Genomic DNA, 27,981 nt, shown 5'->3' on the forward strand with positions numbered 1-27,981 from the left:
AAAGACTGAAACTGATTTTCCTTCCAATCTAGTCTGCTGGTTCTTTGAGTCTGCACCTATTTACTGTTGTTCCTCAAGTGACCGCATGGGGGCAGCATCAGATGCAGCCACTTCCTTCTCCGGTAGTTTTTTTTTTACGTGACGTATTTCCGTTTTCTCCATCAGCGTGCGTCAGGCTAGGCTAGCAAAACAAGAAGTGTTCATTTAGGTTTGTTTATGTGTTGTTTTTGACAAATAAGACCATAAAAATGGATTTTTATCGCTACGAATGGGTGTACATATCCATTTAGTGTCACTAGGAGGACGTTTTGTGCCACAACACAGCTAACGGCTAATGTGTAGCAGAAGTTAGTTTAGGCGGCTAACAAGTTTAGGCTGGTTGCCTTCACCACAGCAACGTTATTTGGACGTTTCATAAAACGGTAAGTGAGGCTGCTGGTTATGTCTTTAAAGAAGTGTAGAAACGTTTTTCCAGTCCTCACACGGTTTCACTAAAAAAACAAACCATCTTGCAAATAAATCAGCACAAGTTGTACGGAGAAGTGGCTCAAATGAAAGCTGTCCCTGTGATTAAACGTCACTATAGCTGGCAGAATGAAATGCAATTAAATTTAAATTTATACACCTAAACCATCCGTTATTTTATCATTTGCAGCCTGTCGCTGCAAAGACATCATTTGTTCCCATTTCTTTAGTTGCATCTATGAAAAACAGCAAAGAAAACACAGTTTGACAGACAGAAAATAGGATTTCTGCAGCAACAAGGTGATTCCCAAAGAGCTATTAGCTGAAAACTTGGCATATCTCAGCATCTGACATAGATGATCATAGATGCTGAGTTTGGTTTAACTGGATTTCACAGATGTGTTTCCTGATAAAATGGTGGTTCCACATGGAAAGAGAAAACATCGAACTCAACAAATGTGAATAAGCGGAACATTTTTAACAATGAAACTCATTCATAAGAATAATCCGTCTGTGGAAAAAGTTGAATTCAGCAAAAAGTTGTAAAATTTAGCTGATGTTAGGTCGTCAGTTTCTGTTTAAATTGAGATAACTGCAGTATGTGATGAAGATATGTTCATACTACTCAGAGTTAAACTTATTCATAAGATTATTTAACCTTACACAGTCTTACATTTCTTTCATCTCCACCTGGACTGCAGATAATCTTGTTTTCTCCCTCAACAGGCACCATGGCGAATTTAGAGCAGTGGGTGAATGACCGTCTCCACGACATCCTCGGATTGAGTGACAGATATGTGTCTCAGTTCATGATTGGCACGGCTCGCAAAGCGTCGAGTTCTGACGACTTTGTGAGCCGCCTCGAGCAGACGGGCACGATCGACATCGATCCGTCTGTGGCTGCCTTTGCGAAGGAGCTCTTTGAAAAGGTATGTTTATGTGATTTCATGTGTTTTTGGTTTGGTCATCTGACATTAATATGCCATCGGTCTCTGTTTAGATCCCCCGCAAGGAGGTTGCTGAGAAACCTGCCCGAGCATTGGAACGGCAAGCTATCGAAATGGATCGGAAGAATCGGACGTACACGTTACTGGAGGACAGCGACAGCGGAGAAGAAGCTGTGAAGGAGAAGCAGAAAGGGAAGAAGAAAAGCAAAGAGAAAGGAAACAACAGGAAGCACATCAGACAGAAGAGAGGCAGCGAGTCTTCCAGTGAGGATGAAGCATCCAAAAGGTAATTCCAGACAGACCTGTAGGTGTTTATTACAGAGAAAACACAGCAGTGATGCACACTCACAGTTATACCGACAGTCAGTTGTTGGAGATTCTCTGTCATCCGGGTCAAAGTAACCCTGAGTAGGAGCAACAAGACTTCTTTTCCCTTTACTTAACTCTAGAAGACGTTTCACTTCTCATCTGAAAGGTTTCTTCATTTCTTAAACTCGTTGTTGAGGACTTTCAGATTAAAAGTACTGAAATGCTCGTATGAAAGGTCGTTTGCACTGAACTGGACTGTTTAAATCATTCTCAGCTGCACGTTGGGTTGCATGAACAAGGATGTTTTTCAAGAATCAAAAGAAAGAAAAAGAAGCTCTTAGGAGGAAGCCTGAAAACAAACTCGGTGCACAGTTCGTCCCCACAGAGCCATGTTAACATAAGTCGTAGTTTAAGCTTCATTTTGACGATGTAGCTACGGCGTCGACGTGCACCTCCAATAAATTCTAATAGAATAGTAGACGCGGGCCGTAAGAGCTCTGATTGGTCCGCTCAGAACATAATTTCAGGCAGTTGCTTCTTCCGGTCTTAATGGCTGTCAAATCGGCCCGTTGACATTCGAAAGTATGGAAAGTGCATTTGTTCATCCAGGTCCCTCAGTGGGTGAACCAGTGTTGTAAATTCACCCGTTCAGCCTCGGCCGGTCGTACAGACCCCCCCGCAAACGTCTTCTCTGTCGCCTGCTTCAACATTTTCAATTTAAGCATTTTTTCTTCAGCATTGATCCAGCTCCAGCTGCAAATCCTCGGTTGCCGTTGGTTACTGTTGTTAACTGTGACCGGAAGAAAAGGCAAGGATTCGGCTATAACCTGAAACCACACAAACACACAGCCACACCCCCTGGTGGCATGGTGGTGAACTGCAGAGCAACGCGTTCCCTCGACGCAGAACTTTGAATGCTCAATGACGGCGTCACGTCGACGTTCTGGAAGAGTAGAAGTTAAGCTTAAGAGGTGTGCACCGATTTTAAACTGACAGAAAAACAAGGAAGCGTGCAGACTTTAAATTCTCCTGCAAAGACACTGAATGATCCACACTGACCAATCAGAGGCTGCAGTCTCTTCATCTGGCCTTGTTGCCATCTGCTCAGCTCACTTTGAAACTCGCCTGAGTTTGTACTGGAAACCAGTTACACGCCACCTCCTGCAGTGAGAAGCAAACAAGCAAAAAACAGTCCCCTTAAAAGCATGGAAATCAGTCCTGTTTCCTCCACAAGTTGCAGTCTGATGCGTTTTTGTCTGATATCAGGGGTAATTCTGGCCAAGAAGACCACAAGTCTCTGAAGAAAGAAGAGGAGGAGGAAGAGTGGGAGAAGGAGGAGAGGGAGCGCCTGCAAGACATTGAGGAGAGGGATGCGTTTGCCCAGCGAGTGAGAGAGAAAGATAAAGACAAGACCCGCAACATAGCAGAGAGAACGGATAAAAAGGTGACAGATCAGAGGTGGGGACTTCCTTTACAGCCGAGTCACGCAGGCAGAAACTTTACGCGTTGTGTGTTTTTCTCCAGGCTTACGAGGAGGCTCAGAGGAGGCTGAAGATGGCTGAAGATAGCCAGAAAAATATGGTGAGTCACGGTTGAAGTATTTTCTTATTTGTCTCAAAAACTTCATAGAATCCAAGCGTGTCATGAAGCTTTTTTCTTTTCTTTTTGCAGTTGCCAGAGTTGAGGAAGCGTTCCCGTTGGGAATATTTAAAGAAGAGAGAAGCAGAGAAGATGGAGGACCTGGAAGCAGAGATCATAGATGACGAGTACCTTTTCACCTCAGAAGAGCTGACGGAAAGGGAGAAAAAAGACCTGGAGTACAAACGCACCCTCAGGGACCTGGCGAAAGAGTACAAAAAGGCCGGGGCCAAGGAACAGGAGGAGAGGAAGAACAGATACTACATGCCGGAAGAAAAGAGGAGGAAGGTAAGAGCGAGGCATCTCACATGCTGACACGAAGCGTGCAGACGAAAGTAGATCCTGTCAGATTCAACCTGATCCCCCGCTGACCAGGAGGTGCCCGAGAGGGACCTGGAGGTGGAGGAAATCCCGATGGAGCTGGGAGGAGAGCAGGGCCGCTGGGAGGAGGAGAGGCTGAAGACAGCCTCCCTCAGCTTCGGGGCCAAGAAGGAGCGAGAGCAGGGGATGAGGCAGGAGCAGGAGCGCTACCAGCTTATCCTGGAGGAGGACGAGATGATCAACTTCATCAGCACGGCCATCACCATGAAGGGGACGCGGACTGAGAAGGTGGGACTAAATCTCTCGCTGTTGATCTGGTTTTAGACTGGTTTACGTGTCTGAGATGCACAACAACGCTTACTGAAAAGGTTCTCAGAAGGTTTTTGTGTGTCCAAGGCCAGCTAAGCTTTAAGTAAAAAGCTTTTAGTCAGTGTCTGCGTGGGCTGAGAACTCGAATATTACAACATGACAGAAATCTTAAGGCATCAAGTGGAAATAAAGTGAAAATAAATACCGAATGCTGATCCTTGTTTGAGGCTCGGGGTTCACATTTATGCTTAATAAATATAATGTTTCAGCTTCTTTCACTGAATGCTCCCAATGTGACGAGTCAGAGAACATAAACCGCTAAAAAATGAGCAAATACTGTAAAACAATACAGGAGGAAACAGACACTGTTCCTGAAACCCATTCCACAGGCGTCCTAAATCTTACAAAAGGACAGTAAATGTCTCATTTCCTCCAGAACCAAAGACTTTAACCCAGTTTGGAGATGCTGGTGATTTCCAGTCTGAAGCAATGGCCAGAACCGGCCCCTTCGCTGACTTTCAGATCAGGGAGTTTCCATCAGCAAAACCACACCATATATCCCAGACCAACATCCAATTCTCGTTTGAAAAATGTCGCCACTAGAGGGCAGACCCCCCCCCCCCCAAAAACTGCTGGTTTTCAGAGGCAGGTTCAGCCTTATAGCTTGTGGGAGCAGTCAAAGGAGCTTTGACCTGCCTGGTTCTGGCCCTGGACCACAGAGGAAGAATCGGGTGGTTTTTGCTGCTTCTTTAGGATGCTTTGGTCAGATCCATTTCAAAAGGAAAAGTGATTATTGTGTCCATCCAACACTTTGTGGTGCATTCAGGTGCATCTTCCAAACCTAGGAGTCTGTACTTGAATAGCAAAACATCTTGTATAAAACCTGGTTTTGGTGTTTTCTTTCTATGTGTGAAAATTGAACTCAAATCTCAGGCTACTGAGGAAGTAAAGACCCTTCAGCTAAGCTCGGCTGTGACGGAGATGTTTTTCCACCTGTTCTCCGAGCCCAACCAAGTTAACACCTTTCCTCTGACCACGGTGTGTTCAGGATCAGGAGGCCCCGGCGCTGTCTCAGGCCGAGCTGAAGAAACAGTCCATGCAGGAGGTCCGGCGCAGCCTGCCCATCTTCCCCTACAGAGAGGACCTGCTGGCTGCCATCCAAGAGCACCAGATCCTGGTCATCGAAGGGGAGACGGGCTCAGGAAAGACCACCCAGATCCCACAGTACCTCCTGGAGAACGTGAGTCAGAATCTCACAGTAGCAGCGTTAATAATAAGATGTTCAATCCAACTAAAATGCAAAAGGTTTCTCTTTCTCTCTGTGCACCTAATGGGTCTTTCACTTTTATTCCTATTCTGTACTGACAACATTTAAACAGGAGGTGGCGCCACAGTCTGGGAACTGGCTGTGATTCGAGATAATTCTGCTGTTTTTGTTAAATGAACGTTGGAGGAGGAAGTATTTTGTGAAGATAAATCCTGCGAGCTCTGACCTTAACTGTAAGCATGGAGACGTCAGATAGTTCTGGAAACCACTCAGGAAGCTGTTTTAATCATAGATACGACACCAAACTCCTTTTATTTAACAGCTGAACAAGTCAGAGACTTTTAAAGTGACTTTTTACTCTTTGGTGATTCACCTCTGAGTCTCACTTCCATCCAACCTCCCACAGTCCACGGCTGCTTCTCTCCAGCCGCTGTGAGCTGCTTTTCTCCTCTTCAGGTGTTACCGCTGCTTTACTTTGGCTTCTCTGGGTGGAAATCCCATTTCCTGCAGCTGCTTTCTTCCGGTTCTCCCACAGACATGGACTCCTGCTTCTTTAGTTGAACTTTTTCTGTTTCCAGACGTGTTGCTTTGACTCCTCTCTCCTCACTCTTTGACCTGAACGTTTCCCTTTGACAACCTTCCTATTCTTGGTTGTCCTGGCTCCAGCAGCTTCTGAGCTCCAGAAGTCCACTGTTTCCACTGAGCGATCAGATAACCCTGGTTTCAAACTGTGTCTCAGGGCTACACTCAGGGAGGGATGAAGATTGGTTGCACGCAGCCCCGCAGAGTGGCAGCCATGTCGGTGGCAGCCAGAGTGGCAGAGGAAATGAGCGTCAAGCTCGGCAACGAGGTGAGCTCGCCTCGTGGGCCACACTTTGATAGCGTTTTGTGCAATAACGGGTCTTTCTAACCTCTTTGGTGCGTGGTTTCATCCAGGTGGGATACAGCATTCGCTTCGAGGACTGCACATCAGAAAGAACTATTCTCAAGTACATGACCGACGGCATGCTGCTTCGAGAGTTTCTCACCGAACCCGACCTGGCCAGCTACAGGTACCGCGGGCTCAGGGTTAAATCCATGTTTTCACAGGTTGCTGCTTAGTTCAGATCTTAATTGATTGAACAGCAGTTCCAGGGAGCAGTAAAAGCTAAAAGCTCGGTCGTCTGAGAGCTCGGCAGCTTAATCCGACGGGCTTCAGACACACAGAGACGTGATACATTTAGCACAGACGGCACACAGAGATGCTTCTTTTTCTTCTTCTCTTTATTGTGGTTGGTCTTAAATATTTAAATCGCACGAGTAAGAAGTTGTTTCAAATCTAAAAATCTGAGCTTTTTCTGGTGTGTTTGCAGCTCGGCTGCCGTCAAAGTGATGAAGGTGTTTGAAATTGTGTTTCAGTTGCTGTAAAAAGCATAAAAACAGCCCCTATCTGTGGTAAGCAGAATGAATGCCAGTTTGACCTCTGAAAGTTAGTTTGACCTCTGAGAGTTAGTTTGACCTCTGAAATTTAGTTTGACCTCTGAGAGTTAGTTTGACCTCTGAGAGTTAGTTTGACCTCTGAGAGTTAGTTTGACCTCTGAGAGTTAGTTTGACCTCTGAGAGTTAGTTTGACCTCTGAGAGTTAGTTTGACCTCTGAGAGTTAGTTTGACCTCTGAAAGTTAGTTTGACCTCTGAGAGTTAGTTTGACCTCTGAAAGTTAGTTTGACCTCTGAAAGTTAGTTTGACCTCTGAAAGTTAGTTTGACCTCTGAGAGTTAGTTTGACCTCTGAAAGTTAGTTTGACCTCTGAGAGTTTGTTTGACCTCTGAAAGTTTGTTTGACCTCTGAAAGTTAGTTTGACCTCTGAGAGTTAGTTTGACCTCTGAGAGTTAGTTTGACCTCTGAAAGTTAGTTTGACCTCTGAAAGTTAGTTTGATGCAGAATGGAAACACCTTGGATCATTAAATCAGGGGTTAGTTTATCCCTTATTAATTGGAACATGTTCCTCCGTCCTGTCCATTGACTGTAATTTGATTTGAGGCTCAACGATGGCTGTTTTTGTCTCATGTTCGAGCTGCATTTAGAAGAACTTCTGTTATGTTGCTGCACAAAGTAAAGGAGTGATAAAAGTCAGCCCTCCAACATCCCCAACATCCAGCTATAAAACAAGCCTGTAGCGTTTTCTACAGCCTAAATGTTAATTTTCAGCTCAGCGTTCTTTTCTTTGTGGTGTTCTACCTTTTCCTGCGTTTTTATGCCCCTGAATGCACCTCCCACGGTGCTCTCTGCCACCCCAGCCGTGTCTTTGCTGATCGCTCTTCTGTCGCTCTCCGTCTCCCCGTTCCTGCAGCGTCATCATCATCGATGAAGCCCACGAGCGAACTCTCCACACGGACATCCTGTTCGGCCTGATTAAAGACATCGCCAGGTTCAGATCGGACCTGAAGGTGCTGGTGGCGAGCGCCACCCTCGACACGGAGCGCTTCTCCTGCTTCTTCGACGATGCTCCTGTTTTCAGGATTCCTGGCAGGAGGTTCCCTGTTGACATTTTCTACACTAAAGTGAGTGTTTGTTACATTTGTTTCCTCGGGACTGTAGATGATTGTAAGGCTTTGAATGTTTTCAGTTTCAAAATAACGAAGCAGCGACTGTGTGTTTTGTTGTCAAGGCTCCGGAGGCAGACTACCTGGAAGCATGTGTCGTATCGGTGCTGCAGATCCACATCACCCAGCTACCTGGAGACATTCTGGTCTTCCTCACAGGACAGGTGCGGGACATTAACCCCCCCCTTCTGCTGATTTACTCATTGTGTTCTGCCCTTTTTGGATATCAATCCACATAAAGATTTGTTCATTTTCTGGTTCAGAGCCAGGGCCGGACTCCAGCTTCCATCAGGAAGGAACATTTTCAGGTGTTTTAACAGTATCAGCTGCTTTTTATAGTGCAAACTATATAAATTACATTTACAGCCACCAGATGTTGTTTAGCAGATGTGATTAAATGTATTCAGAGACTGGTTTGCAAGAGAAAGAGACAAACATTAGCATGTGTGTAGATGAGGAGTTTCCCTGGGCTCTGGTCTTCTGCAGAAAGTCAAAGTAAACTGCAAGGATTTTCATTTAATGTGACCTAAGTATGAGGAAGTTTAAGCAGCTCGGATCAGGACCAGCACCTGGTCACAGGCTCATGTGACATGTGACAAACACACTCTGCAGCCACATCCAGACCACCTTAAAACAACTGATGCATTTATGCAAATTATTCTGTCATCATGATACAAAACGGGCTGCCAAGATCATAAAGTTTCATTTTACGAATAGTTTTAAATGCAAATCATTGTTTTTACTGCTCATTTTCTGCCTCCATTCTAAGTTTAATATTCTACACACACCTTATGACAGAAGAGGGTGGGTCATTAATGTGTTGCTCGGCTTTACGATTGATTATTCTAAGTGAAACACCTCCAGATAACCAGCAGGGGGAGCTACGTTTACACTTACATGTACACAACAGAGCGTGGAGCCGCATTCCACGACAGAAACCTTTAACGGTGGGAAAACTATGTGGAAATACTGGTTGAAGTATGACATTTCTGTTAGTTTAAGATGTATAAATGATCCAGTTTCCTCTCACACAGCAAACACACGTGTAAAAATCCTAAAATACGCCGTATATTTGTTCCATGCTTCAGACCAAATGAGCTGAGCAACGCACACAAAAGCAAACCAAGTTATCCTCTTTAACTTTGTTGAATTATTGTCAGAATAAGCAGAAATGATGTCCTGGGGACCCTGTAGCATACGTCTATCTGCTTGCTGTAATGGCCCAAAACAGGAGGAGATCGAGGCGTGCTGCGAGCTGCTCCAGGAGAGATGCAGGCGGCTGGGGTCAAAGATAGCAGAGCTGCTGGTCCTCCCCATCTATGCCAACCTGCCCTCTGACATGCAGGCAAAGATCTTCAGCCCTACTCCTCCTGGAGCCCGCAAGGTGAGCCGCACTCCTCAGAAGCTTTTAAACACAATCATCCCAGCCGGAGTAGGTCACCGCTGCTCTAATATTTCACCTTTTCTGATGGTATTTTCTCCCGTTGGGGCTCTTCATGGAGTAGCTGTTTTGTGTTGTATTTCTTCGAACCGTTCATTCATTTAACAGTCTTTCTTTACTCTTCTTCAGGTGGTGGTGGCCACCAATATCGCAGAAACGTCACTGACCATCGACGGCATTATCTACGTCATTGATCCAGGCTTCTGCAAGCAGAAGAGCTACAACGCCCGCACAGGCATGGAGTCGCTGATTGTCACGCCCTGCTCACGGGTAACTGCCTTTTCCTCATGTTTAACCAGCAGCAGGCCTGTTCAAAGTCAGTTCTTTGGATAAAACTAAAGTTTTTACGGAGAAATGAAACCTCTAACACAGGGGTCGCGAACCTATGGCTCGCCAGCCAGGTGTGGCTCTTTTGATGACTGCATCTGGCTCGCAGATAAAACTAAATATTCTCACTTGTTTTAATCCATCCATCGATTTTTCATGTCCTGCTCAGGGCTGCAGGAGCGATTGTCCATTATTTTAATTGGATGATACTGGACTACGTTGCAGCGTAAAACAGGTAAACGCCCCCTTTTGAATCAGTCTGCTCGGTCATTAGCTCAAAGCTAACCCTTCGACCAAGAAGATGGCGAAAAGAAAAAAAAGATGACGAGTATCGTACATTTCAGGCCGAATGGACTGAAGAATTCGCCTTTGTGGAGAGAGCAAATTCTGCGGTGTGTCTAATTTGCAAAGACAAAATTACATCGATGAAACGGTCGAATGTAAAGCGGCACTTCGACACGCGCCATGCTACCTTTGCATCAAAATATCCAGCAGGAGACAGCAGAAAGAAAGCGTGCCAAGAGCTACTAAAATATATTATATGGCTCTCATTGAAATAAATTTCCAAATTTTTTGCTTTCATGGCTCTCTTAGTCAAAAAGGTTCCCGACCCCTGCTCTAACAGATCAGTAATGGAGCAGTTTCAGGTAAACTTTACTCTGTCACTCGTCTACAGATGTGTTCTGCGTGTCTCTCCCAGTTCGATGCATCTGCATTCATGTGGTATGACGCCATTAAAAGATCACGCTGTCACTTTCGGCCACTCGTGTAACTCTTAAGACTCCAGCAATCGATGCTGTGATTACGTTTGTTTTTGCCAAGTTGTGGCTGAGCTGTGATGGATAAGCCCTCAGCATTTATGTGTGTTGGTGGGATTCTAACAGATTCACCATCAGGTCTCACCAGCAGGGTGTTCTGGTCTGTGTTTCTGCTGCCTTGTAATCCAAATAATTCCCAGACTTTGATGCTAAACTGGCTCAATGCTGGCTGTCGGCCATGCTTCTGTATTCTGTGTGTTCATGGGACACCTGATGTTTGAATAGAGCTCAGCCTCCAGTCCCTCTGTGGTAAAGGTGCAGACCCATTCTTTGACTTCACTTTGATGCCAACACTTAAATCTCACAAGGATCTGCAGCTAAATCTTACTGGACCAGATTTTAATGGTAGAATTGGGTGAATCCACTGATGTGTGGTTCACTGAAGTCACTCCTGTGGTCTGTGTACTGATAGAATGACATTTTCAGCCCTGTTACAGAAGCATGAAATGTTTGCAGAATCGTAAAGTATAAACTTTACGAGTTTAATATATTTACACCACCTCCTTTCTGTTGCTAAAACGTCGTTTGGCGCGTCTCGTTAGTTTGTTTCATTCCCTTTGATCGGGTTGGGTTGAGTGGCACTTAGATTTTACAGCAGCTTGGGTAACGTCAGCGTCCCTGACTCATCGTTATAAGGCTAGGTGGACCAGCAGAAACAATGCAAACGCGCTGGACATGCAGAGAGTTGCACAAAGAGGCGGGTTTACGGTGACTCTTAATTACAGAGGTCACACAGCAGAGACAGGATTGGCACTCGGGACGCTGCAGACTGAATTTCTTGTAACTTGAGAGAGGCTCATGTGGCTGTTGGAGGCTTAAAACAGGCCTTCTGTAGCCAGGGAGCAGCGAAATGTTTGTGAAGTGGGACGTCTCGGTCATGTGTAATAAAGACCAAACCACCAACCTTTAAAAACAAGCCCTGTTGTGTTTCTGGGATCCAACAAGCAGACACATTACAACCCAAAATGAATGAAATGCTCTGTGTCTGTATTTATTTTTTTTTTCCCTTGTCCTGTTCAGCTTTATGGCAGCAGAATTATAATCTGAATACCTTTGATGCCAAACAGATTTGCTTTGCCATGGGAAGTTTTATAAATGTAAAGCTCCCCTTGATGCCCATTTATTTATTTCTGTTTACAATATATAGCATGTAATAGAGCTGAACCGGACCGGGGGACAAGGAAAGAAGAAGAGGAAACAGAACAAAAATAGAAACAAAAACCAGACAATCAGCTGCTACACCTGTAAAAAAATAAAACGGACAACAATCCATGGCCTCTGAGGGGAATCCAGCCTTAGAGCCTCCAGGAGCACCTGAAAGCAGACAAGCAGAGAAAAAACAAACACACAAACAAACAAAAACAAGCACAAGAAGATATAGATAACCTGAGACGACATGATAATACATCAACTGCTTAGCGTGCTACTGGGCTAATGAATGTGTGTCTGTGTCTGTATTTCTGCTGCAAGGCCTCAGCCAACCAGAGAGCAGGCCGTGCAGGCAGAGTGGCTGCTGGGAAATGCTTTCGGCTGTACACGGCCTGGGCCTTTAAACACGAGATGGAGGAAACGACTGTGCCTGAGATTCAGAGGACCAACTTGGGAAATGTAGTCCTGCTGCTGAAAAGTTTAGGTGACGTGAGGACGACAAAAGCTGCAGTGATTTTAACGTTTGTGCAGTAAGATTAATTTTTTTTTTTAAATTCTGCGCAGGTATCAATGATCTGATTCACTTTGACTTCATGGACCCACCTCCTCATGAGACTCTGGTGTTGGCCCTGGAACAGCTCTATGCTTTGGGAGCGCTCAACCACCTGGGAGAGCTCACAAAGGTTCAGACTCAATGTTTTTATAGCAACGGTTCTGTTTCTTAAGCTCTGCTCTGCTATTAACTTTTACACCCATTTTAGACACAGCATTGTGTTATATTTGGGGCTGTCACAGTTAACTTGTTAATCGCGATGCGATTAATTAAAGGAAATGAACGTGTTAATTAAGGCCATTCTGTTTATTGTTTTTTAAATAGACATGTGAAGTGGGTCTTTAATGCACTTTTTTATTTGGAAGAAGACATATTTTTTCTTTGTTTATTTGATTCTAACTCTATATTTTTAATATAGAGATTAATCATGAGTTAACTATGAAAAATGTGATTAATCGCGATTAAAATAATTTTTATTTTTTTGCCAAAAAGCCCTAAAATCTGAGCGTACTGCACCACAGGATGAAATGACACTTTCTGACATTCATTAGTGAACATAACAAAGCTCCACAGACTGATATTTTCCCCATGAGACTAAAAAAAGAAGTAGTTATCAGACCAAAAGCAGCCAGAAGCTCAAGCAGGTTTAACCTGATTAACCTGAACAACTGATATGAGATCAGTGTTGTTTGCTGTTCTTTGAGCAGGAAGACTTTTTAGATTTAAATGTGCAAACTTGTGTGTGCGGTTTCTGTATTGAGGTAATGAAATTACCCAGTAATTATGTCCTGTAGACCCTCCATGACTGTCCTAAATATGTTAAGCAGTGAGATAAACTTTCTTCCCTCCTTCATTTGGATCCACAACCGAAGTCAAAAGTTTTTCCCATTTTTAAATGACAGAAATAGTTAACTTTCCACATTCCTTTCCTCCTTGTTGCTCTCTCTTCTATTTGCATGTCGTTGCTGCGTTGCTGCACTCGTAGTCTCAGACTTCCTTGATCAAAAGTGCTGATAGATAGAAGAGATGACTCTTTTTTTTTTTATTCAGCCGTTATTTAACCAGGTCAGTCCCATTGACACACAAGGATCTCTTTCCCAAGGGAAGCCTGGCCAAGACGGCAGCTTGAAACATTAAGTTTCGAGGGTTAAAACAAACAACAAATACAGTCCGATCAGAACAATAAGGTTAAATAATGGGGCTTTCATCTAAAGCAGGAGGAAGAACGGTATGAGGCTGATTCCAAGTTACTCACAAGGTTTTTAAATGTTCTCAGAGAAACTCAGAGAGAGTGTTCTGTCGTGAATTCCAAGCAGCGGGTGCAAAATGCATAAACTTTCAGTAGATGGCGGTGGTTTGATTATACAGAGTGAGTACTCTGGGTTCTTGTAACAAAGACCTAAAATTGCTTTATATATGTAGAAGTGTGCCAATGAAGGCCACTCAACTCTGCCATATAAGGTGCAGCTGTGAGTTAGTGCTTTGCAACTTCTGACAAGTCCCAAGGCACCACGGTACACAGAGTCCAGGGATTGCAGGCATTTTGCATTTTGCATTATGCATTAAGGTCACCATGATCCCATACAGGGAGAAAGGTGGCAGCAAAAGTAAAACCTGTCCTGTGGCGATAAAAGAAACCCAGTTTCAGTTTTAATTTTTTGATCAGGTTCTCTATATGAGATCTAAACAAAAGTCGATCATCAATCGAAACATTGAGGTATTTATAACAAGGCACTACATCAGTTGCGTTCCCATGTAAGGAGAACACACTTGGAGGGGGCTCGGGTATCTTCTTGCTGTTTGAGAAGATCATTAATTTGGTTTTAGAAACAATAAAGAAGCGTTTCTATTTAAGAAGCTGACGTTCCACAGGGTTAAAAGCAATCTGCAAGCAGCCAAGGGCCTCTGCAAGGGTGGAGCCACAACAGTAAATGACCGTATCATCAGCATAGAAATGGATTTTAGCATCAGGGACGTTTCTACCAAGTGTGTTTCTACGTAAATGCTAAACAAGATTGGGCCCAAAACAGAGCCCTGGGGCACACCAGAACACATACCAACCTAGTCTTATTACTGAGTGGTTACAAAGAGTAAAGATATGTTTTTTATTTGCATATTTGGGCAATAAACCAAGTGGTTTTGAACCTTATTTAGGTTTTACAGAGAACTTTATAATACTTCTTATGTGCACCCTATATATCCCTTCATCTTTCTCTACAATTGTGCTCATTGGCGTATCGGGGTCCAGTTCTTGCTCTGAGACGCTGACTCATGTAGGGACTCGTGTTTGAACTCTACCACCTGAGCCGTGGCCCCATTGCTGTAGATCATTAATTTGGTTTTAGAAACAATAAAGAAGCGTTTCTATTTAAGAAGCTGACGTTCCACAGGGTTAAAAGCAATCTGCAAGCAGCCAAGGGCCTCTGCAAGGGTGGAGCCACAACAGTAAATGACCGTATCATCAGCATAGAAATGGATTTTAGCATCAGGGACGTTTCTACCAAGTGCGTTTCTACGTAAATGCTAAACAAGATTGGGCCCAAAACAGAGCCCTGGGGCACACCAGAACACATACCAACCTAGTCTTATTACTGAGTGGTTACAAAGAATAAAGATATGTTTTTTATTTGCATATTTGGGGAATAAACCAAGTGGTTTTGAACCATATTTAGGTTTTACGGAGAACTTTATAATACTTCTTATGTGCACCCTATATATTCCTTCATCTTTCTCTGCAATCGTGCTCATTGGCGTATCGGGGTCCAGTTCTTGCTCTGAGACGCCGACTCATGTAGGGACTCGTGTTTGAACTCTACCACCTGAGCCGTGGCCCCATTGCTGTAGATCATTAATTTGGTTTTAGAAACAATAAAGAAGCGTTTCTATTTAAGAAGCTGACGTTCCACAGGGTTAAAAGCAATCTGCAAGCAGCCAAGGGCCTCTGCAAGGGTGGAGCCACAACAGTAAATTACCGTATCATCAGCATAGAAATGGATTTTAGCATCGGGGACGTTTCTACCAAGTGCGTTTCTACGTAAATGCTATACAAGATTGGGGCCCAAAACAGAGCCCTGGGGTACACCAGAACACTTACCAACCTAGTCTTATTACTGAGTGGTTACAAAGAGCAAAGATATGTTTTTTATTTGCATATTTGGGGAATAAACCAAGTGGTTTTGAACCTTATTTAGGTTTTACAGAGAACTTTACAATACTTCTTATGTGCACCCTATATATCCCTTCATCTTTCTCTACAATCATGCTCATTGGCGTATCGGGGTCCAGTTCTTGCTCTGAGACGCTGACTCATGTAGGGACTCGTGTTTGAACTCTGAGCCGTGGCCCCATTGCTGTAGAGTTCACTGTGTAGAAGTTTCTGCACTTTAATGATATGTTGTTTGGGCTCCAGATGGCTCCACATACCTGTTGACTTGGACTCGTTATGTCAGACTATTGCACTTTATTCTGGGCTGAGTCGAGCATCATTTGCTCATCTACAGCTGGTTCAGAACGCTGCTGCTCGGCTCCGAACTGGAACAAAAAAACCCCACATTACTCCAGTTCTGGCATCACTTCACTGGCTTCCAGTTCGTTTTAGAGTTAAAATTCTTCTTCTTCATGGCCTTGCCCCCCCTCTGATCTGCTTCCAGCCGTATGCTCCTTCACGTTCTCCCAGGCCAGCAGATCGGTTAGTTAGTCATCAGTTGTTAGTCATCCCTAAAACAAAGAGAACACTAAGAGAGGAGCTTGACCTTCACAGTCACTGCCCTAAAACTGTGGGATGAACTACCTTTGCAGGCTGACTCACTGACTGTTTTAGGTCCTCTCTTAAAACTCTTTTACTGCCACTTTTTATCGTTTTATTTCTGTGTTTTTATGCGTGTAGCTCTTTGGCCCACTGTGTTGTTTTAAAGCGCGATATAAGTAAAGTTGGATTGGATTAGTGAATGAGTGAAGTCTCTGATCGTTGCCGTTGTTTGACTGTGTGCAGCTGGGTCGGAGGATGGCTGAGTTACCCGTAGACCCCATGCTGAGCAAGATGATCCTGGCCTCTGAACAGTGAGTCTGCTTTCTGACGTCTTCCTAAACTTCATTACATTAAAGGAGAGCTCTGGGTTTTTTAAACCTTATTTCTGGCACGAAATACGTTCATCTACTCACCGAGAACAGTTTGGTGAAAGTCTGCGTCCTTCGGAAGATATTCAGATAACTGGAGATCCATATAACGGAGTGAACGGGGCTTAGAGGATGCAGCCTCTAAATAAGGCATTATCTGTCTTTATTTCACCAATACTTTAAGAAGAATGAATGAATGAACGTGTGCTATAGCTCTGTTAGCTCATAGCTGCTGTTATGTGGCTACTTGCAGCTATAGGAGAGCTAACGGAGGGATTTCTACACAGGCACTCTACTGGGCCCACTTCATCCACACGCCCCCCTGCAGCACAGTTTATTCGCTCCGTGCTCTGTGACAGTCGGCTAACTTCACACAGAGTTTGCTGCTGATAGTTTTGAGCAACATGGCAGGATATTTATCAGATTTTGACAACGTGAACGACGACTTTGAGTAAGATGGACGTTCTTACCGGAGTGAATAAACTGTGCTGCAGGGGGGCGTGTGGATTAAGTGGTCCCAGTAGAGTGCCTGTGTAGAAATCCCTCCGTTAGCTCTCCTGTAGCTGCAAGTAGCCACATAACAGCAGCTATGAGCTAACAGAGCTATAGCACACGTTCATTCATTCATTCTTCTTAAAGTATTGGTGAAATAAAGACAGATAATGCCTTATTTAGAGGCTGCATCCTCTAAGCCCCGTTCACTCCGTTATATGGAGCTCCAGTTATCTAAATATCTTTCAAATGTGTTCCTCAACATATTGGTGAAGATCTTCTATCAGCAGTTTATAGATTAAATAGATTAAAGTGGACGGTTGCTCAGTAAATATGTAGTTAATTTTGCTCCCTCTCTGCTTTTCCAGGTACAAATGTTCAGAGGAAGTGTTGACGATAGCAGCCATGCTGTCGGTGAACAACTCCATTTTTTACCGGCCCAAAGACAAGGTTGTTCACGCCGACAACGCCAGGATGAACTTTGTGGTGCCGGGAGGAGACCACCTGGTGCTGCTCAACGTCTACACACAGGTGTGAACACAACAGGGCTGGAGCCGGCGGAGCTGCTTTCGGGTTTCTGTCGGAAAGACACGGGCGTTTTTGTGTTTTCTTTCGCCTCGGATGCAAATATTTGCTGTTTTATGTGTCTGGAGTTCAGATGGTTTGGAATTTGCAACCTATTTAAGTATTACTGTGTAAGGGACAGGTTAGCTGAATGGCTTTTCTGTGTTAAAGGTTTCAGTTTCTAGTAATTTGTCTGTGATTTACATGCAGAATCATTGCGTTTGTAAAATTATAATGAAGCTTTTGCTTTTACTTTAAGGCTGAGGGACTGTTGGTAGTTTTTCACATATGTGAGATCATGACAGGAAGTGAAAAGTCAGATGTTGCTGTAAGCGCCCCTCACCACACGTTTTAGGCTTTGAAGGCCACTCAGTAGTCTGTCTGAGGTCCTTTACCAATTTTTGAAGCGCTTTTTTTCTTCTGGGATCAGCTTTCTTCTTTGTAATTACAATATCAACACAACCACGACCACCTGTGTCTGAGCTCTGCTTTATTTTCTGACAGAAAATGTCACAGAACAGGTTTATTTAGGGCCTGTATATCACTCAAGACCCACTCCTTAAAGGGGAACTGCGGTATTTTTAAACCTTATTTCTGGCATGAAATACGTTCATCTACTCACTGAGAACAGTTTGGTGAAAGTCGGCGTCCTTCAGAAGATATTTAGATAACTGGAGATCCATATAACGGAGTGAACGGGGCTTAGAGGATGCAGCCTCTAAATAAGGCATTATCTGTCTTTATTTCACCAATACTTTAAGAAGAATGAATGAATGAACGTGTGCTATAGCTCTGTTAGCTCATAGCTGCTGTTATGTGGCTACTTGCAGCTATAGGAGAGCTAACGGAGGGATTTCTACACAGGCACTCTACTGGGACCACTTCATCCACACGCCCCCCTGCAGCACAGTTTATTCACTCCGGTAAGAACGTCCATCTTACTCAAAGTCGTCGTTCACGACATCAAAATCTGATAAATATCCTGCCATGTTGCACAAAACTATCAGCAGCAAACTCTGTGTGAAGTTAGCCGACTGTCACAGAGCACGGAGTGAATAAACTGTGCTGCAGGGGGGCGTGTGGATGAAGTGGTCCCAGTAGAGTGCCTGTGTAGAAATCCCTCCGTTAGCTCTCCTATAGCTGCAAGTAGCCACATAACAGCAGCTATGAGCTAACAGAGCTATAGCACACGTTCATTCATTCATTCTTCTTAAAGTATTGGTGAAATAAAGACAGATAATGCCTTATTTAGAGGCTGCATCCTCTAAGCCCCGTTCTCTCCGTTATATGGATCTCCAGTTATCTAAATATCTTCTGAAGGACGCAGACTTTCACCAATCTAGGTTTAAAAATACCAGAGTTCCCCTTTGATGACAGCAAAGGTTTTTGTTTCATCTTTGCAGCAACAATGTTTTTTGAGTGTGTTTAAAGCGAAAGTTTTTTACCACATGGTTGGATTAATTTGGGAAATCTGCACAGAAAATCAGAGTTTTCTACACACCTGGCCTCAGCCATGATGTCTTTCTTCCCCAGTGGGTGGAGAGCGGCTTCTCCACGCAGTGGTGCTACGAGAACTTCATCCAGTTCCGCTCCATGAGAAGAGCCCGGGACGTTCGGGACCAGCTGGAGGGTCTGATGGATCGCATCGAGGTGGAGGTGGTCAGCTGTGATGGAGACAGCATGCCCATCCGCAAGGTTGGTGCTACTCAGAGAGTTTTATGGCAAAAGTGTACAGCAGCAATTTGACCCCCTCTTGACCATCTTGGCTCAGGTGGAGGAGCCTCATTATGTCACTGTTCCCACACTGGTTTGAACTTTGGGTGTGGCAGGAGACAGTTTGTCTTCTCAGGCTTTGTCTCATTTACCTTCAGCTCCTTCCCTCAGTCTGTCTTCATAAGCACAGGCACAACAAACTGTGTTTCTGAACAGCCTTTGGAAGCAACGGCCGGGCTTTTAGACACAGTTACAAACAGCACTGCATTTCATATGCATTCATAAACACCAACTGGACCTTTACGGTGAGGCTGTGGTTGTAAAATCAGGATTTTATTGGAGCAGAGCAACAGTCTGGTCGTGCTTCAAGTGACACGTAGGCTGATTTTCAGGCACAAATATGTGAATGGGAGCAGGGAGTTGCTCTGTGTCCTGTCTGAGGCGCTCTGGAGATAAAATCTGCCACACAAAAGGTTCACCTTCTGAAATAACTCAAGTTTCTTCCATTCATCCAAATTAACTGAATTTATGGACATTTTTAGCTAATGTTCAGGTGATTGGAGCAAATTCTACCCTGCAGAGACTGCACTGTACATGTTATTCAACCAGGTTTTTTCTGCTCTTTTTCGCTGAATCAGCTAAATTAGATTAAAAACAAATAAATCCAAACACTGAATAATTCAGAGGTGTCAGTGCAGCACAGAATGACTGTTCGGGGAGGCTGATCCGGCACAGCTGGAGGAAATGAAAAGCTACATTTGCTTACACAAATAAACCTTCAAATACATGACAGAAATAACCCAAAAACCCTGTGCCTGCATGCAATGTTTGCCCCTGCTCGCTGTGTTGTTGACTCGGCCTCTGGCTTCACTGCTTGACGCTCAACTTAAAGTAGTGGGAACTTGACCCTGCAGAGGGCAGCACTGAAAATACCCTGAAGTCCTGAAGGTCAAAGGTTTCATAGTTTGGCTGACTAAACATTAACGTTGTCATTCCTCCTAATGCTTTCCTCTTCCCTTAATTTGAATTTCCTCTGTAGGTGGAGGGTCACAAACAGCTGTGCACCAGCTCAAAAGGGGAGTTTTATGGAGATAACAGCCTCAGGAAAACATCCATGACTCAAAAATGTCAAAGAAACCTGTTAATCATCACCGATCAGAAGCTGTTTGTCCCAAAGCTTTGTGAACGCACCTGAAAGCCACTTGAGATAAGCCGAGGGCGTTGTTTTCTTACCTGGAAACACCTTTTCACATCTGTCAAACATGCTCTTTTTGGCTGTGTGTTTAGTCCTTATTTTAAACCAGGAAGTGAAGTTTCATGCTTACTTTCAGATGGAAACTGAATGCTTTAGTCATTTGAAAATGCTTCGTTTACTCAAAGCAGAAAGCACAAGATTGACCCTTTTACCCTCCTGTGTGACAGATGTTTCCCGGCAGCTGTATTTCGGTGTCAGCGGCTCTTGAAGCTTTGCTTTTGTGAGCACGCCCAACATCTCCTGACCTACATTACGGCAGGTGTGAACAGCTTGTGTGGAGCTCTGAAAAGAGGATTAGAAAGAAGGTGTGAATGTTTACGGTGGAGATTGTTTGGGAGGTTTCTGTTTGCTAATCCAACACAAATCCAACCTTTGACACTTAGTTCAGATGCTCTGTCTGTTCCCTACTTCTCCTGCTTGTTTTCGGACGTTCATTCTCAGCAGCTCAGTACACACTTGACCTAAATAGTTCATCTTTATCTTAGTTTATTGTGTCTTTGTGCCTTTTTTGCTAATGAATTGCTCTGAAAATGCTTGTGTTTATGGAGATAGACGTCCACACGAGAACATTTTTGTCGAATCCGCTTAAATACTTTATCGTTTTTCGAGGAGTGAAAGCGTTTTTTTTTTTTAAAACGGGTCCCAGATTGTGAAAATCCTAAAACGCCGGATAGCCACAGCCGTGCTAACCTCAGCCGCCGTCGCTGGACGGATCATAACCATAGACTATAAAGAATAAAACATTAACGAGTCCATTGTACTTGTATTTTTCCAGACTTTATATTGTCTGTGGTCATTACAACAACAACAATGGCGGACTACAGGCTGGTACTACCTTTATACGCTCCATGGCTTCTCTTCCGGTTGTAGTGTATTGGTGCGGCGGCGCCACAGCGCCACATACAGGCCTGGCATATGTACTGCAGCGTGTTGGGTCGTTTCCAGTGAATCCGTGAGACTTTCTTAAAAACTTCACTCAGTAAGACCACCACAAAAAGATCCACAACATCTTCCATAAAAGTGAAATTCTCCTTCTCTGGACACATTTTTGAACAGATTGTCTACATTCACAACACGTAAAGAACTGTCTGAGCGCCCCAAATGGGCTGAAAAACCTCAGAACCACAACATTAGTTCCTGCAAAGATAAATCAGACAGGGACTGATGTGACGCAGCCGTCTGCGACAGACGTGTTACTTTAGCGCCAATCAGCAACAAAACAGAACCCGGGAAAAGTAAGGAGAGAAGGAAACAACAGCAGCAAGAAGCTAACATGGAGAGCGAGGAGGCCACCGTGTTCACGGTCTGCATGGCGGTGATATTAATCATGGACGATCACATCAGGCGTCTAAGATGGAGGCTGGAAGAGCGCACAGCGAGAGTCAGGAGACGGAGAATCCAGCAGCGGGCGATACTTCTTCCTTTCATGGAGGAAAGAAGGAGAGCAGAGCGCCGCAGACAAAGGAGACGAAGTTTAACTTATTAAACAGGCGCCGGTTGGGTCCGTGTCGTATGAGGAAACATTTCAGACAAGGGGCGGAGCTACAGCCACCAAACACCTACGTCATGTTCCTGTGGAGCCCAGAAAAGACCCTGAAGGAGCTGAAATGGTTCCAGGAACTGAGGGCTGTGGTCCCTAGTTCCTGAGGGCTGTGGTCCCTAGTTCCCGAGGGCCGTGGTCCCTAGTTCCCGAGGGCCGTGGTCCCTAGTTCCTGAGGGCCGTGGTCCCTAGTTCCTGAGGGCCGTGGTCCCTAGTTCCTGAGGGCGGTGGTCCCTAGTTCCTGAATGTCCGAATGCACGAAAAAACTTCCCTATTCCTGAAAAGGTTCTAGGAACTGCAGAAGGTTCCTACAGTGGGAATGCGCCTCATGTTCTGCCCGCGTATGCGTGGGTTCTCTCTGGTACTCCGGCTTCCTCCCCCCATCCAGAAACATGCATGTTGGGTTAATCTGTGACTCTAAATTGAGGGAGTGTGGTCGTTTGTGGCCCCGTGATGGACTGGCGGCCTGTCCAGGGTGGAGCCCGCCTCCTGCTGGGATAGAACCTACAGCTGGATCAAGCTGCTGTAGAACATAGATGGATGGACAGTCCAGTGAAAGTTAATCAGTGCAGTCCAGTTCAGTGCAGAAAATATTTAAGACTTTGTAGGAAGCCAGCGCATCGTGTCCTGAGCACACGCTGTTCTTCCTCTGACACCTGATGATGTGTTTGGATGAATTCTGTTGGTTTAAGTTCATTAAAAAGCTCTGAGATGAGCTGCATTTCAGATCTGGTGTGAAATGAAAGCTTTTGAAGCTGTCGGACCACTTGTTTCAGCTGTGGTAAATGCTGTACCTGCAGCCCGGCTCCAGAGGTAAACAGAGGTCACTGCTGCAGGCTGGACGGACCAGTTTTTGTTTTGTTGACTGAAGCATTGTGCTGAACAGGTGCTTCATTTCCCTTTGTTTTTGCCTTATTGAGAGAATAATCTGTGATCTGTAACAACTTCACGCTCTTCCCTTTGCAGACTTCCTCTCTGTGATGCATCAGTGCTGCACCACTTTCAGGCCTTTTTTCATTAAAATGTCACAAAAACGGCAGATTATGGTCATGTGGTTGCAGATCTTTGCAGTTTTATTCCGTGTGTGAGGCCCCTGGAGTGTAGGAATGTAATAAACAGTGTAACTGTTTCTGTTTTCTCCAATCCCCCCCCCCCTATCCTCCCCCAGGCGGTGACCGCAGGATATTTCTATCACACAGCGCGGCTCAGCAAAGGCGGCTACAAGACGGTGAAGCACCAGCAGACGGTCTACGTCCATCCCAACAGCTCCCTGTTCGAGGAGCAGCCCCGCTGGCTCATCTATCACGAGCTGGTCTTCACCACCAAGGAGTTCATGAGACAGGTCTGCCTGCTGAGCATGTGACGCTCTTCACTTTTAAACGAGATTTGCTGTGCCTGGGAGTGCTTTTAGGTGACTTAGAAGTCTGTAACTAAGCACAGAATAAGCTGTTGTTGAACATGTAAATAGCTCTTCTGTCAGTGAGACCTTTGTGGAGGTGCGGTGAGGAAGTGATGAGTGTTCCTGCTTGAGAGTTAACTCTAACCATGCCTGCATACCGGCGCTCTGACAAGCTCCTCCCCCCCTGTGCACAGGTGATTGAGATCGAGAGCGGCTGGCTGCTGGAGGTGGCCCCTCACTACTACAAGAGCAAAGAGCTGGAGGACAGCAGCAGCAAGAAGATGCCCCGCAAGCAGGGCAAAGCAAAAGAAGAGCTGGGCTGAAGGCCAGAGCCACAAGTAAAAGGTGCCAGAGTTGGAAAAACTGGACATTTCTTGACCGTAAAATAGTGGAAAACAGCTATTCACACAAATGTGTGAATGATACGGGTAGTTTGGCTGCACCGGGCCGCACACTCGCTGATTCTGGTTCAATCATAAAAGCAGCTGCAGGAAAAAAGCTCAGCCTGGAAATGGACCGCTGGTGCCTTTGAGACGCCCCCCCCGGACCTGCCCTGGATGCAGAGACTCACTCAAAGTGTGCACCGAGTTGAATTCCAAACAGAGTTTCTCTTTGTTTTCCTTTTTTATGGTAAAAGAGTTTTATGGCGACTGTTTTTCACTGTTTAACTGCAGCAGGAAGTTCTTTTTACGGCCCTCTGTTGTTCTTTGTCATGCTGGATAATTCAGAGAATAAAGTTTACTTTAGAAGAACGTCACCAATGAAATGCATCTTATTTTTATCTCTATTTTGGAAGTGGGTTCATCATCAGCAGGAAGTTCATGTGCAAAGTCTGGAGCTTCCCTCATCTTCATAGATTGGCAGAAAAATGGAAAATACATGCAGTGATTTATTGAGTCATGAATAGAAAGAAAGAAAGAACCAGAGTTTTTCTCAGTTCTGTGCAGCTTTAAAGTGAATCTCTGGTCTGAGCTCCTTTATTCTCCAACACAGCCTGAACCCTCTGAGACAAGCTTTCTGTCATTTCTTTAAGGAGTCTTCAGGAATAGTTCTCCAGGCTTCTTGAAGGACATCCCAAAGCTCTTCTTTGGATGTGGGCTGCCTTTTGTTCCGTTCTCTGTCAGATGATCCCACACTGCTTCAATAATGTTGAGGTCCGGGCTCTGGGGAGGATTCATCCCTCCATAAGACCTGTTGCCACTGATTTTCAGTCCACTTCTTGTGTCATTTGGCACAGCTCAGCCTTTTCTCCCTGTTTCCCTTCCTTAAGAACGGCTTCTTGACAGCCACCCTTCCACGGAGACCATTTCTGATGAGGCTTGGGCCAACAGTAGATGGATCAGCTGAAGGTCCAGATGCATCTCTCAGGTCCTGTCAGGTCACAGCTGGATTTTTTCCTCTTTCTTAAGGACATCACTTTCAGATCCTGTTCATCTGCTGGAGATAGTTTTTTAGGCCTGACACTTCTTCTTTTGTCCTCCACTTGTCCAGTTTCCTCAAATGTTTTAAGGACACACTGCACACCATGCTGAGATATGCCAAGTTTTCAGCTAATAGCTCTTTGGGAATCACCTTGTTGCTGCAGAAATCCTATTTTCTGTCTGTCAAACTGTGTTTTCTTTGCTGTTTTTCATAGATGCAGCTAAAGAAATGGGAACAAATGATGTGTCTTTGTGACAAAGAGCCTAAAGATCCAGTTTAAAATGGCTTCTTTGCTAAGTTGTCTGTTCTGTGTCGACACAACACTGGTTCATCCCTTGAGTTAGGAGCCTTTTTTCTGCCTGAATGGGTCAAAGGTCACAGTTAAGTGGCTGAACAAAGAAAAAACACATTCCTCTGAAAATGCTCAGGTACAAGGACTGAAAGTGAGGGAAAAAGCACAAAATGTCCAAAGAAAAACTGTGAAAGAGCTTCAGAAAGCTGCAGAACTGTTGATCAGGACACTTTAAAAGATTACAGGGATGTATTTTATGGTAGAGGATTCATTTTCAACAACTAAAATGAGATAAATCGTGCCAGATTCCGCCCTCATAGGAAGACTAACTTCATTTGTGGGGCAGTCCTGCAGCAGCTTGTTATGAGAACACAACAGAACCTGCATCATAAAGCGAGTCCACGGGGACATTTCAGGGTGTTTTTGGCTCGGTTCGCATGTAACCGTCAGTGTAAATCAGCTGTGGCCTTGGCATGGGTTTGTGTGTTTCTCAGGGAGTCAGTAGAGCCGAGCAGAGCTTCAGCAGAGCTCGTTTGGGTGGTTCAGCAGCAGCAGCAGCACAGGTATGACAGGTATGAGATGCTGATACGTGCCGTGTTGACAGAGCCGCGTTCCTGTCCTTTTTATGCAAGCACAGTGGAATTTTCCCAACAGTAGCTGTTGACACTTACTGTGAAACGGAGTGAAAAGTCGTGGATGCTTCTGACACGTGAGCCTCATGTTCTCATGTCTGATCTGATATGAGGGGCTCGCTTAAACCGCACATGATGGAAGATGTCAGTTTGACAGATGACTCCATGCTGCTGCTGCCTCTAAGTGACGCTGCGATGCCTCTTTGGGAGTCGGACACATGAGCATTATCTAAGTAAATGCCCTGATTATCTGCATATTCCTAACACAGACACAGAGGGTAAGAGAAGGCAATGGATCGCTGCAGCTCGTTCAACTGGTCTGACGAGAAAAGGGAGGGCAGGGAGGCGGTGAGCAGCGAGGAGGGTTCAGAGGAGGCTGTGCCCCTGCTGCAATTAGGAAAAGCTATAAGAGGAAATATACGAGCAGAGGAGGAGAGCCACTTCACACTTCGGTTCTTAACTTTTCTTCTTAGTAATGACATTTGGTGATCCACATTTTGCTCCACAGCGGGACTACTCCACCTGTCAGATAGACTCTGACGACGGGAGCCAATATTCTTCTACCCCAACAGGTGAGTTTGGGTATTTACATTCCAAAAAGCCATTTATTCTCTGTTATGCAAGGCCTCTGTGCCGCTCTTTGCTTCAGTTTTAAGCATGAGACGCATTTAAACAAGCTGGAACTTGAGCTCTTTTAGCTCAGCCTAAAGCTGCTGCAAATGTCTGTGCTGTTCTTTTGGACATTTTTAAGAAAATAAGCTTCTGAAATGTCAAATGTGAGCCTCCTGCTGACGTAAAACTTTGAGCAGAGCAGGTAGACTGGAAAGCTGAGCAGCGGGGCAGTGACAGGTTTCCAAAGTCTGTTTTCAGCACTCCCTGCTTGTGTTTGATGGGTTTAGAGCAGGAAAACCTTCAGAACGCACAGTTACTTATTACCTGCTGCTTATCACTCCAAAAGCAGCAGATGTGTGTTGAATTAGCAAGAGATCATCGTGAGTCAGGAACAGTGACTGTGCAAGTATTTTATCTCCAGCTTGTTTCCTGCTCTGTGCAGTTCTGGGATCCATGAACTCATCCAAGATGTACTTTTCCACAGCTGGTGTTGGGGGAAACTGAAAATCTAATTCCAGCCGGCACCGCTAACATCACTCCTCCATCATGAGCGATGATATGGAGGGAAGCAGGGCTGAGGGGGGCCATGGAGCCAGGCTGGCCCCCAATGTCAAACCCAAACCCAACCAGAGTGACAGAAGCGGCAAAGAGGACCACAAGAAGAAGAAGTCTGCCAAAGTTCGGAGGTCGAGAAGTACGGACTCTGAGAGGGCTGAGAGGGGGAGGAGGCGGGATAGAGACCGGCACCAGGGGGAGAGGGGGCAGCGCGGGAGGAGTGAGGAGGCCCGAAGGCGCGACAGGAAAGAAAAGGACAGTGTTCGGAGGAAGGACAATCCCCCAGAAGATGATCTGGAGGACACCGAGTGCGCCATTTGCTTCTGCTCCTACGATAACGTCTTCAAGACTCCGAAGCTGCTGGCATGTGGGCACACCTTCTGTCTGGAGTGCCTCGCTCGCATCAACGTGACCTCTCCAGAGCTCAAAACTCTGTCCTGCCCCGTGTGCCGAGAGATGACGGACCTGCCCCACGGCCGAGACCTGCCCCGCCTGGGCAACAACCAGGACATCATCGGCAAACTCCCCGCGGACATGCAGCGGGCCCTGTCCATCCGCTTCAAGCGCAGCAAGGGCAAGCTGGTGCTGAAGAACCAGCCCCCCAACAGCCCCACCAAGCCGAGCATCCTCTCCCTGCCGAAGAAGAACCAGGATGCTCAGACCACGCCTGGTGGCGGAGGCAACCTAAGCGCGGTGGAGCAGGGCGCAGCCCCGACCACCATGGTGGACGTCGGCAGACCCCCGAGCAGGGTGAGAGGGCGCCTGCGCAGATTCTTCCGCTCGGACCAGTGCTACTACGCTGTGGTGGCGTCCATCATCACCATCACTGTGGCACTCATGCTGGTGGGGATTCTGGCCTTCGTCATCATACCGAATGTGGCCCTTCCCATCAGGCCCGTCAGGCCGGGGAACCAAACGGTACCAGGACCCGGGGGTAGGGGGGCGTTCACCCCAGGGACAGGAGCCTGAACCGGCCAAAGTGAAGCGAGAGCACTCAAACAAAGCTTGTCTGATCCTCTGGACACTTTAATCTACTCCTGGTGTAAGATGGTGAAGGAAAACGAGGATTTTTGAGCGCGGGACAAAGCTGTGAAAGCTGCAGCGAGAGGAAAGCTGTGGGGAAACGTTGATAAGCTGTACATGTTGAAATGCACTAAAAGGCAGTTATTTAGATCACATAAGACTGATCTCATGATCCTTTGTTTATACTCCTTGTACATAACTAAAGATGTATATATTTTTAAGTATTCCTGATGATATCCA

The 27,981-nt window shown here is 45.4% G+C and overlaps 2 protein-coding genes across 3 annotated transcripts; both read left to right on the forward strand.

Moving 5' to 3' along the window:
* The first annotated feature begins 157 nt into the window (after positions 1-157).
* dhx16 (DEAH (Asp-Glu-Ala-His) box polypeptide 16) lies at positions 158-23,944 on the forward strand. Its single transcript, XM_072393536.1, has 21 exons — positions 158-422; positions 1,192-1,394; positions 1,466-1,698; positions 2,988-3,165; positions 3,246-3,302; positions 3,393-3,647; positions 3,735-3,968; positions 5,038-5,229; positions 5,996-6,106; positions 6,193-6,308; positions 7,586-7,796; positions 7,904-8,002; positions 9,070-9,222; positions 9,409-9,549; positions 11,895-12,057; positions 12,138-12,256; positions 16,118-16,185; positions 17,103-17,265; positions 18,832-18,993; positions 22,975-23,148; positions 23,400-23,944. Exons 2-21 carry the CDS (start codon positions 1,197-1,199, stop codon positions 23,526-23,528), a joined length of 3,156 nt encoding a protein of 1,051 aa, XP_072249637.1. The 5' UTR covers positions 158-422; positions 1,192-1,196; the 3' UTR covers positions 23,529-23,944.
* A 1,971-nt stretch (positions 23,945-25,915) lies between these two features.
* Positions 25,916-27,718, forward strand: rnf183 (ring finger protein 183). Of its 2 annotated transcripts, none has more exons than XR_011917267.1 (2): positions 25,916-26,123; positions 26,585-26,654. XR_011917267.1 is itself a non-coding variant. In XM_072393213.1 (2 exons), exon 2 carries the CDS (start codon positions 26,710-26,712, stop codon positions 27,685-27,687), a length of 978 nt encoding a protein of 325 aa, XP_072249314.1. In that variant the 5' UTR covers positions 25,950-26,123; positions 26,648-26,709; the 3' UTR covers positions 27,688-27,718. The 2 variants fall into 2 exon arrangements, 1 of the variants encoding a protein (XP_072249314.1); XM_072393213.1 differs by having other exon boundaries at positions 25,950-26,123; positions 26,648-27,718.
* Positions 27,719-27,981: the final 263 nt, after the last annotated feature.

This window comes from Leuresthes tenuis, unplaced genomic scaffold (genome assembly GCF_036924035.1).
Source record: "Leuresthes tenuis unplaced genomic scaffold, fLeuTen1.0.hap1 SCAF_10, whole genome shotgun sequence".
Classification (NCBI taxonomy): domain Eukaryota; kingdom Metazoa; phylum Chordata; class Actinopteri; order Atheriniformes; family Atherinopsidae; genus Leuresthes; species Leuresthes tenuis.